Source organism: Anthonomus grandis, chromosome 1, assembly GCF_022605725.1.
Source record: "Anthonomus grandis grandis chromosome 1, icAntGran1.3, whole genome shotgun sequence".
NCBI lineage: Eukaryota > Metazoa > Arthropoda > Insecta > Coleoptera > Curculionidae > Anthonomus > Anthonomus grandis.
Window position 1 is genome coordinate 9,215,689 of NC_065546.1, and position 19,616 is coordinate 9,235,304.

At 34.1% G+C, this 19,616-nt stretch overlaps 1 protein-coding gene across 4 annotated transcripts in view; it reads right to left on the bottom strand.

The window, feature by feature from the left end:
• Positions 1-19,616, bottom strand: part of LOC126741394 (serine/threonine-protein kinase Genghis Khan) — a 100,597-nt gene that overhangs the window by 33,007 nt on the left and 47,974 nt on the right. For all 4 annotated transcript variants that reach the window (XR_007662180.1, XM_050447809.1, XM_050447790.1 and 1 more), the window contains 3 exons: positions 18,190-18,364; positions 18,001-18,104; positions 5,456-5,664 (listed from right to left, as the gene is read on the bottom strand). Coding sequence is in view for 3 of the 4 variants with exons in the window: in XM_050447809.1 (XP_050303766.1) it covers positions 5,456-5,664; positions 18,001-18,104; positions 18,190-18,364 (488 nt within the window). In the remaining variant the exon portion in view is untranslated. The remainder of the gene's footprint in view (positions 1-5,455; positions 5,665-18,000; positions 18,105-18,189; positions 18,365-19,616) is intronic.

The following is a 19,616-nucleotide window of genomic DNA, read 5'->3' on the forward strand; positions in this document are numbered from 1 at the left end:
GGAATCAAGAATACAATAAATAAGTCTATTACCAAACCTTGTTATGGTGTTATTTCATACACCCTAGGTAACTACCTTCCACATGGCGACCCTGCCTAAAGATCCAAGGCAAATTCGGGAACGTTTAAAACGTGCGTGAAGTAAAAGCGTTGCAGACTGCAAAACCCAGTATAGTCTATAGTCTATGTATGAATGGCTAAGTATCAGTAATTATGGGAAAATCCATATCGAAAGAAAGTGAGGTAACCAGTTCGGGTGTGGTTAACTCAAACTTTATAGTCGAAGACGAAAAACTATCAGTTCCACATGATATTCGTGCCGTTTTGTACATTATTGCAAGCTGTGTGTTTATTCTGACTGTACTAAGTGTCCGAAAGTTATACCGAAGGAGTTTGAAAAGAGACATCAGTAGGAGCATTTACCTGAGAGCACCAGCGAGAGCCCACGAGGAAGGCGGCAGAGAATAAGATAACCGAGTAAACAGCTGCTGACCCTCTGGTATGTACATTTATGCCTATGTTGTGAATTTTTCCGGACACATCGTTTTCGACAACAACAATCAACCTATAAGCGTGGTAGAAAACGCTGATAATATACATTTTTGCAAAGGTCGTTAGCTACGGGCAACAGGGTAACGACAGTGTCAAGTTCGCAGAACAAATTAATTTTTAATTAATTATGCTGACATTGTATTATTCTAGTAGAAGTAAATTTATAGGTCAGCTGTTATGCTTTATAAATATTAATTTTTTTTTAGTTAGGTAATAATTTTGTACGATTTTAGTTAAACATTTTAAAAATAGACAAATAATAGGAAACCATTGTCTGAGCAAACAATCCTAAACTTCTATACGTAATGAATTTAAGCTTTATATTAGTATTTAATATTTTATTTTATATGTTATAATATAACATTATTTGTTAAATTGGCTACCTATGAGTAGCGTAAAAGTGACATTTGAGGACGTTTTAACCAAGTTATCAAGTTTAAAAGACGAAATTTTCAGGGAATCAAAAAGAGTCTTAAAGAAAAAGGTACCTCAGTCAGAAAGTATAAAAATTCAAGTAAGAGATAATTTCATAAATTTATATAACGAGTTTATTTCGACAATAGCGCGTATTTGATAATCAGTATCAATCTATAAAAGTTTTATTTAGCACTTGTAGAGATAGAGTTATTAGATCGTTCGAGGTTCTTCGCGTCGACTATAAAGTCCCTATTTCGATTTTAAAGGAAATTGATCCTGAAATTAAGGACGAAATCACAATTTATTTAACAAGTAGTGACGACGACGACGACATTGACGATCCGATACCGATAATAAAAACCGAGACAGACATTTCGCTCACAATGCCTCTGTCTACGTTAGAATTTTTCAATTTTGCAAGCAAAATTTTACCAAATGAGTTCGATGGTTCTGCCGATCAGTTGACGTCTTTTCTGGATGCGCTCACCCTTCTTAAGACAAATGTTGAGACGCACGAAGTTAATGCCGTCGCTTACGTCAAAACCAGACTCATAGGTAGAGCTAGAAGTTTGGTAGGCAATAGCAACAGTCTCGACTTAATCCATGCAAAGCTAAAGGATGGCATCAACCCCGAAAGCTCACAATCAGTAACAGTCAAGCTACTCAACTTGAAGCAGCGAAACGACTCAAAATACGCTACCGGAATAGAGGAACTATGTCAAAAGCTGAAGACAGCATACGTTAGCGAGGGCGTACCGGAACAACTGGCAGAGACATATACCACCAACACGACCATCAAAGCTCTGGTCACAAACGCAACTTCCGAAAAAGCAAAGATAATAATGGAAGCTGGAAATTTCCAGACTGTGCAGGAAGCGTTGACAAAATTCGCCAGTGTGAGTACTGAAGCCACCACCAGTACGGTATTCTACACACAAAAAAATAATTATAGGGGGGAACCTATAAGAAAAAATGTTCGCAGAAGGGGTACTGAAAGATTTTCAAACCGACCCGATAATAATTATTATAACAACCGCTACAATGAAAATACGCAGAACAGCAACTACAATCAAAATGGGCGGCAAAATAACTACAATGACCGTCAATATAATAACCAAAGAAGAGGCAACGATAACAACAGGCGATCAACTCACCGAGGAGGACAAACAAATCGCTATATAAGGGCATATAGCACCGAGATCGGTCAGGAAAATCTACAGGAACCCCAAGAAGGTCCTTTGGGGCACTCCTAAAAATTTTTAATATGCACTGTCTAACTTCGTATCCATCCAAACAGAAATGACAGGCTACCAAAATGTCACGTTACTGGTCGACACGGGAGCGGATATTTCATAAAAGAAGAACGATAAATCCAGAACAGCTCGTGGACAGATCTAAGGTTAGCCAAATAAAGGGGGTGACAGAAGGGCATACCAACTCTATAGGTACTACAACAACCAATATTGATATAGACAACTACAGTATCAGTCATAGCTTTCATATCGTGGGTAACGATTTTCCGATACCGGCAGATGGAATCTTGGGACGGGATTTTATCTCGAAATATCAATGTCGTCTAGACTATAGCAACTGGACTATGACAATAAAATCCAAAGAAGGATATATAATAATACCAATATATAATAGTCCAGAGGAAGACGTCTTGATAATTCCACCAAGATCTGGGGTTGTGAGGCAACTCAACTCACTTAAAAATCTAAAACAAGACTCTGTAGTTCAGAACGAGGAGATAGCCCTTGGAGTTTTTACCGCCAGCACCATAGCATCTAGCCAATCACCCTTTGTAAGCATACTAAATACACATTTCAACAGTGTTACCATCAGAAACCCAAAAATTAAATGCCAAAACTTATGTAATTACAACATTTTTCACATGGATAGCAAAAACAACAGTAACAAACAAGATAGAAATAAGCTGTTACTAAAGGAATTAAACACAGCCGACGCTGCAGATTTTGTAAAGTATTACCTCATAAACTTGTGTCAGGAGTGTTCGGATATTTTTGCACTAGACACAAATACATTAACTACAAATAATTTTTATAAGCAAAAGCTAAGACTAGCAGATGATACCCCTGTGTACATAAAAAACTACAGAACACCACATACCCAGATAGGCGAAATCAATTCCCAAGTAGACAAAATGTTAAAGCAACAGAATACAATAGTCCAATACTGCTTGTCCCTAAAAAAATCTAATGGCGAGAAAAAATGGCGACTTGTAATTGACTACAGGCAAATCAACAAGAAACTTTGTGCTGATAAGTTTCCCATAGCGAGAATCGATGATATCTTGGATCAACTGGGAAGAGCCAAATGGTTCTCAACACTCGACTTAAAATCAGGATTTCACCAGATCCCACTGGAAGAAAGCTCACGGGATATCACCACCTTCAACACAAACACAGCTTCCTATCGCTTCACTCGTTTGCCATTTGGTCTTAAAGTCAGCCCAAACAGTTTCCAAAGGATGATGAGCATCGCTTTTGCCGGTATAACACCTGAAAAGGCTTTTCTCTACATGGACAACATAATTGTAATAGGATGCTCAGTAGGCCATCACCTTCAAAATTTAAGAAACGTTTTTGACACTTGTCGAAAATTCAATTTAAAACTAAATCCAACTAAATGTAAATTTTTCCAAAACAACTGCTATTTCCTAGATCACCAAATACGTGCCGACGGCATTTTGCCGGATGAGTCGAAATATGACGCAATTCTTAAGTGCCCTACACCACAATCAGGTGATGACGTCAGAAGGTTTACCAGTTTTGCAACTACTATCGACGGTTTATACAAAATTTCGCTGAAATAACGGAACCCTTAAGGAAGCTTACAAAAAAGAATGCGCAGTTCCTATGGACTGAAGAATGCCAAAGGTCGTTCCAGAAACTGAAGCAAATGCTCATCGACCCACAAATCTTGAAATATCCAGATTTTGAGAAGCCCTTTATTCTTACAACGGACGCGTCAAAAGAAGCCTGCGGGGCAGTTCGTTCTCAAAACTCAAAGGGTCAAGATGTCCCAATAGTATACGCTTCACGAAGCTTCACTAAAGGCGAAATTAATAAATCCGTCATAGAAAAAGAACTAGCTGCAATACATTGGAGAATTATCCATTTTCGACCCTACTTATATGGAAAAACCTTCTTAGTTAAATCTGACCACAGGCCGTTAGTTTACCCATTCTCAATGAAAAATCCATCATCCAAACTTATGCGTATGAGACTAGACTTGGAAGAATATGATTTCGCAATAGAATACATTAAGGGAAGTGTTAACGTGGTAGCAGACGCATTATCAAGAATTACAATTGGGGATCTCAAAAACATGACGTCAGACCGCCACAGAATTTTAGCAATCACCAGGTCGATGGACACAGAAAAAACAAGTAGTCCTAGCTGACAATGCAGAAACCTCGGCAAAAACTCATGCTACAACAATTCAAGAAAATTGCAATAAAATAAAATTCGCAAATGACAATTACAATTTATTTAAAATCCCATCAGTAAAATTCAGGCTTAAGCCAGATTATCTAAGGGTAATTGTGTAAAAATGGGGAAAAAATAAAATCAGCGCTGAAAGCAAAATATGTTTCACCAATGGCAATTTTTCTTTAGGGAAAACATTGTCTCAGCTTCAAATTTTGGCTCATGAAAACAATTTGCAAAAATTAAAATTAAAAACAGATGATAAAATATTTGGCAAAAGACGAAACGTCGTTTAAAAAAATCTAAAAACATCATCATGTAGCACGAAATAAGAGGCAATGCAAAAGTGCAAATTATTTTTAAATCGAAAAAGAAATAACCTCAGAAAATAATAAAATCAATTTTTGAAAACTTTAAATTTCAGATTTTTCCGAATATGTTCAGAACCATTCAGAATTTAAAATTTTTTTAACCTGTATATTAAGCTCAAAAATACTCAAATTTGCCAATTTAACCATTTTCGCATCTCTTACAGATTCGGAGATCCCATGTTGAGGATCGAATTTGAAACACCCTGGATACAGAGGATCAAATGATAAACTGCAGCGATCGAGCAGGCTGAGACATAAGAACTATGATGTTTGTGGAAGAGGAGAAACTTAGTAAACTGTATTCATATTTTGATAAATATTAAATTAGTGGTTTAACCGAAGTACCGAAATTATTTTTTCGATATGTGATTTTTTACGAAAAAAAATTATCCTTTGGTTGTATAGTAACAAAAAATCAGAAACTCCCTAATTTGAATTAAAGGTCAATGTCAATTGGCGTAGTACAATACAAAATAAACAAAAATCAATGAAATCAACTGCATGACAATAAAAAAAAACCAACACCATACCCGCTACTGCCAATACATTAATATATTTTTAAGGACGCTAAGTGAGAACCATTTGTGTTGACTCCACGTTTATATTGATTTTGTTTGGGCTCTTAAGGACAAATGGATGAAGTGTTTTATTTAAAAATACTTACCATACTAATTTCACTAAGATTACTTTTCGAGCTAACTATGCTTGGCGCCCTATTGTCTTCAACATCAGCATCTTCAGACTCTAATGAGCCCCCGTGGTACATATGAGCCTGCGGTGGCACATTGTCATACATATTTTGTCCCGATGAAGAGTTGGTTTCTTTCAGGAACTGTTCCAAGTATGACATCTGTGATGACGGACGTTCCAGAACTAAATAGGGTGAAGTATTTTAGTTTAGATGTTAGGAGTGTTTTAAAGGCCTTTCGTGTCGTTTAAGTTTGTCAAAGATTTATAAAATTATTCTCGAGAAACTGACACGAGAAGCCAAAGATATGTAATCAATTATTTGATGAAACAAAAATGAGATGGACAATATTAAAGTGGTATTAAATGATGCATTAAAACGAGGTAACTCCACAGAACCATTAAATAAAACCAAGACAAAACATTGGCAAATTTATTATTAAAAGTTTTAGTTATTCAGTGCACAATAAAATTATGGAATAAATTTAAAAAGAGAATTAATTCTGCCATTAAAACGAAAAAAAAAACAATTTTTTTTCCATAATTTAATTTAGCACTCTATTTGTTTATTGCATGTTAATTATATAACAAGTGGACTTCACTAAAACTTAATGTTTAAACAAAATAACATTGTCCAAATCCACTTATATAACAGGTTATCCCAACCCCACAAGTCTACGTATTTACAATTTGATTATCAGTAAAATATTAATATTCGATTTTCTAAAACAACTTACTGTTATGTTTTATTTTAAATTTTTTGAGTCAAACTGCTGGGATAACCTATAACATGGAACCTTGAGTCAAGATTGGCGCATATCTTGTTTATGACAAAAACGATCACCTGCAGGAAAGTTAATAAAATGTTCCCACAGGAAAACAAGTTATTAGGCAGAGTGGCTTAAAGAGCTCTAGATGTATAAAATAATTAGTTCTAACAAACGGATATATATATATAGATACGCTTGCACTTGCCCAAAATTGTGTTTCCATGAAAAAACTGTTTTTTGCCTGCAGGATGTAAATTTGACAATAAATTCAAAACAAAGTAAACAAGCGCCCATTTAACGTGGGTTCCATTTCAATTTAAAATTACGAGTAGTAGCTGCAAAAAAGTAAGAACTAGACAAATACAATATATTAGCACTCCAAGCAGTAAACTAACACGAGATCAATTCGAAGCTTGAAAAAAGGACTAGGTATATATTAAGGTCGTTTATAATAATTTTTAAAGCAATTTTATAATAAAGGTTTTTTTTATATTTGCATAAGCATTACCAAAGTTTTTTCTTGAATATCTTTCAAATAGTTCCAGTTATCTTTTAAATAGTTTTATATTAACAACTTTATAAATATATTTATAAAGTTGAATTTAGTCCTTATCAGAACGAAATTTTTGTAATGAACGAAATCTTACTATTTACTTATATGTACATTTTTCTTTTTCTACTGTATAAAATCTATAGGAATTATTGATTTATTTTCATTATCAAAATGATATTAATTCAACTTTTCTCAATGTTAAATATTATACAGCAAAATGAGATAATGAAAGATTATGATTATTACTTTTTTTTTTAAGAAACACCGTAATTTTTTTTATCAGATTTTTTATTAAAAAAAAAAACTGAAAAACCAATACAGTGCATTTTTTTAATCTCGGGTCATAGGGTTTTACGTGTAATATTTTCAACCCCATGTTAGAACCTGTTCTATTTAATCGATAGGATTGAAACTTGGAACAAGTGAAGTTTAAGTTAACAGACTTTAAAAAATTAGACCCATTATTTTGCAAAAAAATTTGCGAGAAACCTATTTAAAATACGTTTTTCTGATGAAAAAGTTTGCTTTTTCTGCACCTCGTAACCTTCATTACCTTTACACTTCAAAGCAGGTAGACAAATATCTGACAGTGACACAAAATAATTTTTAAATTGCTCCATTGAAATTGTTCAAAAACTCTTTAAAATGTCGATTTACACTACGGATGAACGTATTGAGATGGTTTCAAACCACATTAGAGGAATGTCGGCGCAAGAAGTGGTAGACAATTTTGCCGTGTCTTATCCTAACCGTCCCGTCCCGTCTAGATCAACTGTACAACGGTTTTATGAAAAATTTATTACGATTGGATGCATCGTCAGTTCTCACTTAAAACGAAAAAGAACCGAAACTGTAGTAGACGAAGAATTTAAAATGGAGGTATGCTTGGCCGTTAAAGAAAATCCAACAAATAGTCCTACTCAGTTTGCTGAAGTTACCGGAAAAAGTAGGAGTAGTTGCTATAAGGCAATCAGAAAAGAAAAATACAAATCTTTTAAAGTTAGAAATGTTCAAGAACTCTTGCCTAATGATTATTTTCTTAGAATGCAGTTTTGTGAACAGTGGATGGAACGAATTAACAACGACCCCACAATTACAAACAAAATACTATTTTCAGACGAAAGTACTTTCTGTACAAATGGTACAGTCAACAAACAAAATACTCGAATATGGGCGCGAGAAAATCCTCACGTCATCCAGGAAACGCATACCCAAACAAGACAGAAACTTAACGTGTGGGCAGGAATTCTTGGAGATCGAATAATTGGACCATTTTTCATAGAGGGTAGCCTGAATACTGCAAAATATTTAGAATTACTTCAGGTGCAGGTCATTCCCGCATTAAGAAACGCTGTTCAAAATGGCAGGATAATTTTTCAACATGATGGAGCCCCCGCTCATAGTGCAGCGACTGTTACCGAGTTTTTGAATGCCACGTTCCCAGGACGCTGGATTGGACGTTTTGGGCCGTCTAAATGGCCGGCGCGAAGCCCCGATCTTTCGCCTTTAGATAACTTTTATTGGGGCTATCTATCATCGAAAGTGTTTGATATTGTTAGAGGCAGACCCAACAATATCGAAGAACTTCGTAATAGAATTATCGAGGCTTCGCGTACCATTACTCCCCGGCAGCTCCTAAATGTTAAAAGCCATTTCTACAACTGTCTGGGCTTTTGTTTGGCTCAATTTGGAGGTCACTTTGAACAATTTATTTGAAAGGTTTTATTTGTTTATTGTTGATTTTTGAAAATATATTTTTGAGATTTTGAGGAAATTATTTTGTCTCACTGTCAGATACTTGTCTACCTGCTTTGAAGTGTAAAGGTAATGAAAGTTACGAGGTGCAGAAAAAGCAAACTTTTTCATCAGAAAAACGTATTTTAAATAGGTTTCTCGCAATTTTTTTGCAAAATAATGGGATTTTTTAAAGTCTGTTAACTTAAACTTCACTTGTTCCAAGTTTCAATCCTATCGATTAAATAGAACAGGTTCTGACATGGGGTTGAAAATATTACACGTAAAGCCCTATGACCCAAGATAAAAAAATGCACTGTATACGACAAATACATATAGGACGAATTCAGTTTCAGAATTTACGCACAAATTTTAAAATTTTCCCTGTACCATTTAATGTACTTAAAGTTAGAGGTATGATATTAAAATATATGCATTTAGGGAAGCAATTTGCGAGATATAAGTCGGTGAAAATACATTGGAACTGATTGATGGCAGAAGCAATAAAAAAAGAATATTACTGTAACTATCTGAAATAAGAATGTTTTAATAAAATTATTAGTTTAGAGTTTACTATTATTAATCCATTATCTATAGCTATGACTAACTTGTATAATTTAATAGATATAATAAATTTAAAAAATGGCTTCCTGTGCATAAAAAATGAAATCCTTACGTACGAAAAATATGATTTTGTAGTTAGAGAAAAAATTCATTAAAAAAAGTATTTTTGCCTCTTGCCTAGCGCAGTATTAGAAGAATATAAAAAAAATGTTGAGCATAAGTAATCATAAATTATAGGTTAAACAAGTCCTTTTTTCAAAAAATCAAAAACAGTTACTGTTGTCAAGCTAATAGCTAAAAAACGTATAGCTTAAATTATGAAACTAACCCTTCGGTACATGACGCTTGATGAATGTCGAAAGTCCTACACTTGCTGCATGAAATGTTACAAGTTCTTTTTTATTTTTTATAAATTTGTAAGAAGCAATTGCAAATTGTAAAAAGTGAAATTGTAAATTAAAGAGAAAACCCACCCATTTCTTCCAATATCATTTTACTTACTAAAATATTGTTTTCTAAAACAATGCTTCTCACAATAAAACATTGTTCAAACAAAATAAAACCAAACAAAAATTTGTACAGCTTATTTTATTTTTCTGTCCAAAACAAACTTAACAATACGTCAACAAAAAAAATTGGGAAAAAACAAATCCAAAAGGTAAAAATACATGAAAGTGTTGTGTAATGAAATTCGTGTAAAAAGATGTACGTAAATGAAGTAAGTCAGAATGAAATACAGTAGAACGATAATAACAAAATGAAAACAATGTCTTTTTATCAATGCAGGACAGGTGTACGATATGACGGTTTTTAAACAAACTATATCAGATAAGTCAAAATTTTAAAAACTAAGCTACAAAAAGTTAGTTTTTTTTACATCTTTGCTCATATAAAATATATTTGCGTTCTCCATAGTTAAGTTTGCAACAGGTTTAATGTAAACCATTTTGTAAATGTTTTTATTTTGTGAGTACCCGTATTTAAAATTCCACCACTAAAAATGTCGAATAGAACTGTAGTTCTCCTATACCTATTCATTCTAACAAGGATTTGCTTTTTCTCTCATTCGTTTAAAATAATTATAACAAAGACTTTCGTTTTCGCAGTTTTATAAAAATCTAAAAATATGCTTTAAACTACTCTCTCACACCTCAAAGATACGTACACAGCTTGACTCACTTTCGTTAGTTTCTCACTAAATGTAGTACCATCGCGAACGAAATGATCGATGGCAGATATTTAATGTTTATAATTTTTTGATTTTAAACATAATTAGTGTAAGTGATGGCCAAAAAACTTTTGCAGCAATTTTAAACTAAACCGCAATCTTAATGAAATCTGAAATTCTATAAAGTCCGAATAATAAATGCCGCTTTTCGTATTATTTAGAATAGACATAGAGTATTAATTTAGTGCAGAATGGGTCATTGGGCAGTGTGAATAAAAACTTAGCTTTTGCTTTTAGTGTGAAGTATAAGCTTTAGCTTTTACTAGATAGATTTAGCTTTTGCTAATAGCATTTGCTGAAGTTGAAGTGAATAACTTTTTGCTTTTACTTACTAGCAAAAGCTAGATATTTTAAGTTTTACTTAAAGTTTTTTATTTGGTAAATCATCCAATGGTGTTGTGCCGTACCCTTTATCGCCTAAAATAAGTCCATAGTCCATAAGATGACGTCTTCTCATCATACCAAAAATGTTTGGTCTACTTAAAATACGACTGTCGTGCAACGAGCCAGGCCATTGAACATCTACGGATGTAAAAATTTCTTTTGCGTCACAAGTTGCTTGTTTTCTGCACCATCCTTTCCATCCAGCGATGGCGTTATTATTGGTACATGAGTGCAATCAATTGCACCAAAAGCACAGGGAAATCTATGCAACTGTACCCATTTGTTGATTGCCTGCTCAGTCGAGTTTTTTGTAGGAAATTTCATCCAAATTCCTGCCTTTTCAACTATTTTTGGTAAAACGTGAGATATCGTTTTACATATTGTTGTTCTATGAACTTTTTCTTTCCTGATCCTTATTTGAAATCCAGAATCACTTAGAAATTGCAAACAAATTTGCATTTTTTTTTGGACTCAATGCACCACCTCTAGTCTCCACTAGCTCCAAAAAATGGTTAACTATCCGCTCAACATTTTCTTCACCAAACTGTTAACCAATACTAAATTTTTAAGCCAGGGTCTAACAACCCTGCAAAAATGTAAGCTTCTCCTTAATATTCTTAGTAATTGCTTACTTCTATTCCCACCATTTTTAGACAATGCTAACAACTTTAGCTTTTGCTAATTGAATTAATTAGTAAAAGTTACTACTTACTTTTATTCATTGCAAACTAAGCATTTGCAAGGAAAATGTAAGTTTCAGCTTTTATTGAATTCTTATTCACACTGCCCATTATGCTGGAAAGTTATGCCGGTTGGAAACTTATGTAAATTGTTGGATAAATGTTTATTTATTAATCTAGTTTTACTGGTAAGTTCCAGGTTTATTTAACTTTTAGGAACAATAAAATAATAACATTTAAGAACTCCAAAATTAATATCCCATGTATCGTTCGTTCGGTCCGGCACCATTTTATCAACAAAACAAAAAAATAAATAAATAAGAAATGCGATAAAGCAATGCCTGATTGTTTACTTAAGTATCGTCAACCGTAGACCTTCAGGTAGATCAACATAATGCCCCAGAAGCACGACGTGATACCGATGACCAAAGGGAGTTGCTTGAACCAAGAACCCACGACTGTTCCGTACATAGACAATAATAACAACAAATTACCACCATTTTAAGCCGCCTCAGAGTGCTAATATACACTGGGGCTGATCCATATCGGATTTAAGGTAAAATATTCATTGATTCACTTGCAGTAACTTTATATAAGTTCGGAACAAAATTATTAACAAACTATGTAAATTGATACAAAAATAAAATTATTTTTTTGTCTGAAATAAGAGGTACAAATGATATCGTTGAATGTACACTGTGTCCCATTTCGGATGAGATTGCAGGCTATCTGTCATTTTTTAAGATATAGCTTTGCGGTTTTCGCGACCCTGTATCGCTTTTTTCTAAATTCACTTATTTATTTAAACCTATTTATTTAATAATATTTCAAACATAAACTCAAAATATTACTCTTTAACATAAACTTAAAAATATTAAAAAAAAAATATATTGGTAGATTTAACAGTAAAAACTGTAATTACAGCAATGACAGTTTGTCTTATAAAGGGTGTCCCAATAGGAACGCACGTTTTGAATTGCGCAGCATTTTTTTTTATCGCAGTATGTCAAAAAAAAACTGAAAAGAATAATGTAAACAGTTTGCGATTAGTAGCCATGGAATGATATACGATCGAACAACGAATTATTATTGTTAAAACACACTAGAAATATGGAGAATGTTTTGCGGAAACAGTTCGTAAATTGCGGGGCATTTTTGGTCGACACGATGGACATCACACGACCGTCCAAAGATTAATTGATAAATTTGAACAAAATGATTCTGTCGTGGATGTAAAAACACCAGTGCGTCACCGTACTAGCCGTTCTGTTGAAAATACTGCCACAGTGCGTGAAAGTGTTGGCAAGAATCCGGGAACATCTATCCGTCATCGTGCACAGCAGTTGCACATTTCGAAGAGCACTACCCACCGAATTCTAACAAATATCTTCATGCATGTGAGCATGTAAGCATGTAAGATCTTCATTTACATGCCTATAAGATTTAATTGACCTAAGAATTAAAGCCAGTGGACCATGCGACGCGCCGTACATTTTCTTCTTGGGTATTGCAAAAACAACAAATGGATGTCGATTTTTCGAAAAAGATTTTGTTTACCGATGAGGCACACTTTCACCTTAATGGCTTTGTTAATAAACAAAATTGCCGAGTTTGGGGCGAAGAAAATCCTAGAGTCACTGTTTGGTGCTGACTTTGGACAGGTGGAGTAATTGGACCGTACTTCTTCGAGGACGAGGCTGAAAATGCAGTTACCGTGAACAGCGAACGCTATCGTAATATGCCCACTGAGTTTTTATGGCCTCAATTGGATGGTATGGATACGGGCGGTATGTGGTACCAACAAGATGGTGCGACATGTCACACTGCACGTGAAGCAATTCAATTGTTGCAACTTTTTTCTTTGGGGTTTTTTAAAATCCCTCATATACGCTAATAACCCAACAACAATTCCACAGTTGAAAAACGAAATTAGACGTATTATTAGCGAAATTGGGCCGCAATTATGTGAAAATGTAATTGAAAATTTCTCAAAACGAATAAGAGTCTGTCACGAAAGTCGAGGCGGCCATTTGCCAGATATTATTTTTCACGTTTAATTGCAGTGTATTAGCTTTACATTAAAATATAAATAACACTCAGTTTAAAATAAATTATTACTTTTATTTAACAATTAAAACGTGCGCGCTTATTGGGACACCCTATACATAAAGCACATACAGTTTCAATTCGCTTCAAGGCATTTAAAATTATAAAGGGTTGCTTTTGTAAGTTTCTGAATGCTTCTTCGGTTGAGGCTCGGAATTTATCTATAGTATTATGCCGATTTTCATAAATTTTATTTTTTATGTATTACCATACAAAGAAGTCTAAAGTACTTAGATCCAGTGACCAAGGCGGCCATCTGATTGGCCTGTATGTGCCAGCGTCTACCAAAATGCGCACTTAAATATTCTCTAACTACCCTTGAACCCTCCTTCCATCTTGCTGGAAATATATCTGATGTCGTTGTATGCCAAAGGTCAGTGGCGGCTCGTGGTAAAAATTTTAGGGTGTTCTGCAATTATTATTAGCAAAAAAAAACTGAATTATTTTTATACTCGTATATTACTTATATTTCACCTACTACCTATTTTTCATAAATTAAGTCTATTCTTCGTTCTTTTCTGGTGGCAAACTTTGTTATAACTTTTTCATTAAAATTGTTATTTTTAGAGATATTAAAGATAAACTTTTTTTCAATAGATAGCATGGAAAGTGCTGTTAAACGATCTTCGGTCATTGAATTTCTAAGAAATGTTTTGACTCTTTTTAATGTTGAAAAACATCTCTCCGCCTCTGATGTCGTCATGGGAGTAGTTACCACAGTTTCCAATAATTTTTTTGTCTCCTTCAACGTATCTCCTAGATTGTTGGCTACTAAAAATTTTAGAAGAGGTAGTGCGCCATTTAATGTCCTGCAATCATTTATTGAATATAGAACAGATAGTTCAGTTCGTAAACGTTCTTTATCAAGCATGGGATAAAAGGTACATACGGAAGTGAGCTTATCTTCAGAAAATTTGTCACAATATTCTCCAAAGCATTCGGAAAAGAAAAGTGATGCAACTACTAGATGTTCTTTAAATTGAAATCTATCTTTTGCGCAATTTATAATAATATCACAAACTTCTAAAGCAGAAATCCGGTGATCAAATTGGCTGTTATTTGGGCGTTTTCATTTGTTTTCTGGTGGCTCATCGCTAATTATATTTGTTGCCTCACTAATAATGTTATCAATATTATTTCGAACTTGAATGATACAACGTTCAAAATTTTCAACAGCGTTTCTTACTAGAGTAGGTTCGATTTTTCTTTGTTGTAATTGATTGAATAGGATCATTACATGATGATCATTACATCGTGGGGCATTACATGATGGAAAAAAGTCAGCCAAAAATTGAAAATAGGATCATTCAATGCACGCCGAATAGAAGCGGCCGCACTACAAACTGTGTTATTGGAAAATTGATCTTCTATTTCATGCATACAATCAATGAGAGAGGCTCTATTTTCATACACAACATTATGGGTTCGTATATTAAAATTCCATCGGGTATTAGAGCCATGAGGGATTCTTTTGTTTACAATTTTATTCAATACTTCTACTCGTTGTGGCGAATTATTAAAAAATTCCGAAATGTCTTGTACATTTCCAAAAAATACACGTACTTGCCTATTTGCAGAAGCAGCTTTAGACATAATCAAGCTGGTGGGCATAGTGAGCAAAAGGATACTTTTTTTTATTAATGCTTGAACGCCTGCAGTGTGGCCACTCATCACTGCTGCTCCATCGTAGCTTTGGGCAATCAGTTTCTTGGGCGAATTTGGAATTAAAGGCTCAATAACAGTTAGAATTGCTTTTGAATTAAGTAGTTCCAAAATCGTTCAATTGGTTCACCATCGCAAACATATCTAAAGATAACAACCATTTGAGACTTTGCAGCAACGTCCGTTGTTTCATCCGCTATGATTACCAGAAATGGCGAATGATTAATTTCTTTAATTATTTGTTCATGACAGACTTCAAGCATACACTGTAATAAATCATTCTGTATTTCTTTGGAGGTGCCTTTAAATACGGAAGAATTCTTTAGATGATCACTTAGAGTTGCATCTAATTCAGCAGAAAAGTTGATCAACCCACGAAATATCCCCGGATTCTCAGAAATATCACTTTCGTCATGTCCCCGAAGAGCCAGTTCAAATGCTCCACAAAATTTAATACAATTTATAATTTTTTGATAAAATGTATCTATTTTTTGGGACATTTTCATTATGTTTTTGTATATTTAACCAATACGCAGAATCTAATTGTGTCATTATATTAGTTGATCCTAATAACGCCAATTCCATACAATTATGAAGATGGCTTTTAGAGTTTTCATGCCTTTTTATTTTCAAACTCAAATGTTCTAGATCGGTGATCCCTATTTCCGTCCAAGCTTTATCGCCACCAAAAAGTAGGCAGGGAAAACAGTATAAAGAATTCTTTTTGTTACAGCCACAAATCTATTCATTTTTTAAATAAATGTCTTTATTAAATTTACGCGTATAACTTTTTCCTCTACTTACACCAGCTTTTTCAATAATAATGCCTGGCAATGGTCTACCTTTTGCTTTTAGCTCAAGTTTTCCGCGCCGCGCCGAAACTACCTAAAAACTGCCAAGCCGCGAAAAAAAATCCCGATCTCAAGTCTCAAATTGTATTTTCCACCTAGAGCTGGAATAAATTCAGCGAATTATCGGGTTATTTCAGCGTACCATTCCGATAGACACGGGGGTGGCGGGGAACAGCGCGGGTGTGCGAAGGAGCGCGTAGAGCACGATTGTGTGGACCAGATGATTATTTCATATCGTCGACCGGGTCGACGGTACTTTACTTTACTCGGCTGCTGTTGACTCGCTGATGCACTGGAGGTGCTGGCGCTTCGGCTGTGATGACGCGAGAGGGTTTGCGTTTTGTTTAATTGATAAATTAGGTGTAAAAAATATGCGGGACGGAGATTTTTTCTCTTTTTTTGGGTTTTGGTTTATAGATATATACATATTTTTAATAGATTATTTAATTTTCTTTGGAGCTCTGCAGCACTGCAGCACACATAGAACAGCCGCCACTGCCAAAGGTATGTCGTCCAGCAACTCTGGCATATTATTATGTAATATATTCGTTAGGCAGTTAAGCTACCCTCAAAAATTGTATATATAATTTTAGTGCCGAATACAAAACATGAAACACTAAATCGGCCTCGTTGCTGCCATCCAAAAGTAATATGTTGGTTTTCTTGATACCAATATCTTTTTGTAATTTTCTGTCTATATTTTGCCTATTAAATATGCCGCTGCTGCTTATATGGGATTCGTCAGATCATATTACCTTTCTTGCAAAATCCAGATCTTCGTTAGATTTGGTTAAAAACCAATAAGAAAATCCCAATGGTTTAAGTCGATCGTCAGAATGCAATTCTCGAACAATATTTACCTTACATGGTTTAAATTTGCTTTTTTTTAATTTTTTGCACTTTTGTTTTTACTCTGGATTGGATTTTAACTGGAATTTACCGAGAAAACCGAGATGCCGATTGCCCAAGATGACTGACATCTTTCTGGAAACTTAATCTTTTTTATTTTTTAAATTTTTTAACAAAATAAAATAAGTCGATTCTCTATATGTTTAAATATAATTGCAGTGTTGCTTCGAGTTTTTTGTTAGACATTTTATAATATCATACTTTAAAAGTTTTAAAGTTTTGAATTATTCAGCCATCATTATTGATTTGTAATTACTCTGTGACTTAGTATCCATGAATGCAATAAACAAAACGTTTTTTATGTACGTTCAGGTTTTATGCATGTGTGAAAAAATTCATGACAAACATAAATATGGATTTTGCTGATTTTTGAAGCTAAAATTTACTAAAGATTAGGTTGTGATACATTAATGTATTCAGAAAAAAAATGCAAAAATTTGACGTTAGAATATATAGGGTGTTCCATTTAAAAAATACCTAAATATAATATAATAAAATAAAAGTTTGTGCCCAATCTTAAAAACAGTGCTCTAAAAATTTTTTTTTTTATATGCCACTGACTTTTATGTAAAAATATCTATTATAAGCAGTTTTCATTTTTTTTTCTCTTATACAGGGTCTGAGAAATAATAACATCTCAAAAAGTGAATATTCTCGTTTTCGCCCTGTATTTCAGGAACAAAAGTAGTTGGAACATTTCTGCTTTAAGAGTTTTAGAAAAAAGTGATAAAGGGTCGCGAAAACCGCAAAGCTATATCTTAAAAAATTACAGAGATACCGTGCAATCTCATACAAAATGGGACACAGTGTACAATTGTTTAATTTAAACTCCGACTGAAATTAAAATTTCAATTCTTTTAACTTCAAGAAATAATTTCATTATTATCATTCTATTTATTAATATATCAACCCCAGTGTTTCACAAACTTTAAAATGTTTGATTTGAATGTGTATAATGTATAAAAAAAAAATTAAAAAAGAAAGTTAAGCGAAGAAAATTAAATTAGAATTGAAATCAAACGTTTTAAATACAAACTAGAAATAAGAAATAAAGAATCTGATAAAACGGTACGGTACTTACATCCTTCCGAATCTAGCCTATTTTGGAAGTCCTTGATTTGTTTCTCTTTTCGTTTCAGGTCCAGTTGTAAGGCTTCGTTTCGTTGTCTGTATTCGCGAAGATCTCTAAAATAAACAAAAAAAATTTAACTTATTTAATGTAACACATAACGAGACCAAAGAAATTATATTTGTTATTTATTGTCCTTACTTTTGAGCAGCTAGCAAAGCTTCTCTGGTTTTACTAAGATCTTCGCTTATCGCTTGCTTCGCTTGAATTTCGCTTTGCAAAGAACTTTGCAGGTTAAGCAGTTCCATTTTGTCCAACTTTTGGGAACGTCTGTTTCTCCAGTTCTTGTCTGGGCCACCAACCGTGTTAGAAACTCCTACAGAAAGCGTGTTTAGTCAAATTTATGTTGAAATTTTTAAGCGGGAAAACGAAATCTTTTTGACTGCTCATAATGTAATGCTCAATATTAAAAAAATTACATGGCAAGGGGTCAAAGAAAACATATTAGTAGTTTTCTAATATTGCATAAAGAACATAATATTACTTTAAAATAATCGAATAAAAAGGTTATACATTAAGGGGAGTTTTTAAGTGCTAGGTTTGTAATTTTTGAATCTTAGGTCATTGGAGGACTTCTTATTGAGGTACAGAATGATTGTATGGGAAGGTGCGTAAAGAAAAAACATAAAACCATTAGTTGCTAATCAGAATTGCATCCGTAAGGCTATTTCAGAATAAACTTTATTGTAAATGTTAAGAATCTGCTTTTATAGCGGGTACTTATCCATTTCGAGGTTGGCTAAGTACAACCCTGCCGTTTGACACCTGTCAGAAATAAACGTCATGTGAAGCGTTTTTTTTAGTTAAAGGTTTGCCATTTATAAATATGGATCGTTTAACAGTCGAACAACGTACTAAAATTATCAAATTGTTCTATAAAAATGGTGATTCTCCTGTGTCAACGTTTAGAGCTTTACGAGCTGATTACGGTCGACATAATCGTCATACAGAGCGAACACAGTAAGAAAATTTGAAGAGACTGGATCGGTTACTGATATTGTAAGGCACGTGCATCACCGTAACGTTCGTTCAGCTGAAAATATCGCTGCTGTGGCTTGAAGTGTGGAGAAAGACCCAAATTTGTCAATTCCTCAGCGTGCTCAAAATTTGGGTTTGTCTTACGGCTCACTGTGGCGAGTTTTGCATTTGGATTTACAGCTCCATCCGTACAAAGTCCAACTCACTCAAGAACTTAAGCCTACAGACCATGGACAACGCAGAACATTCGCAAATTGGGTGCTTGAACAACAAGCTGCTGATGCTCATTTTTCGAGCAGAATTTTCTTCAGTGATGAGGCTCATTTTACGCTATGTGGCTACGTAAGTAAATAAACAGAACTGCCGCATATGGGGTTCTGAAAATCCTCAAGTGATCGTAGAAAGGCCTTTGCATCCCGAAAAAGTGACTGTATGGTGTGCATTATGGTGTGGTGGTGTCATTGGTCCGTATTTTTTTGAAAACAATCGTGGGAGAGCCTTAACAGTAAACTCTGAGCGGTATGGAAGCATGTTGACCAATTATTTTTGGAGAGAAATCGAAGAAGAAGATCTGGGAGACATGTGGTTCT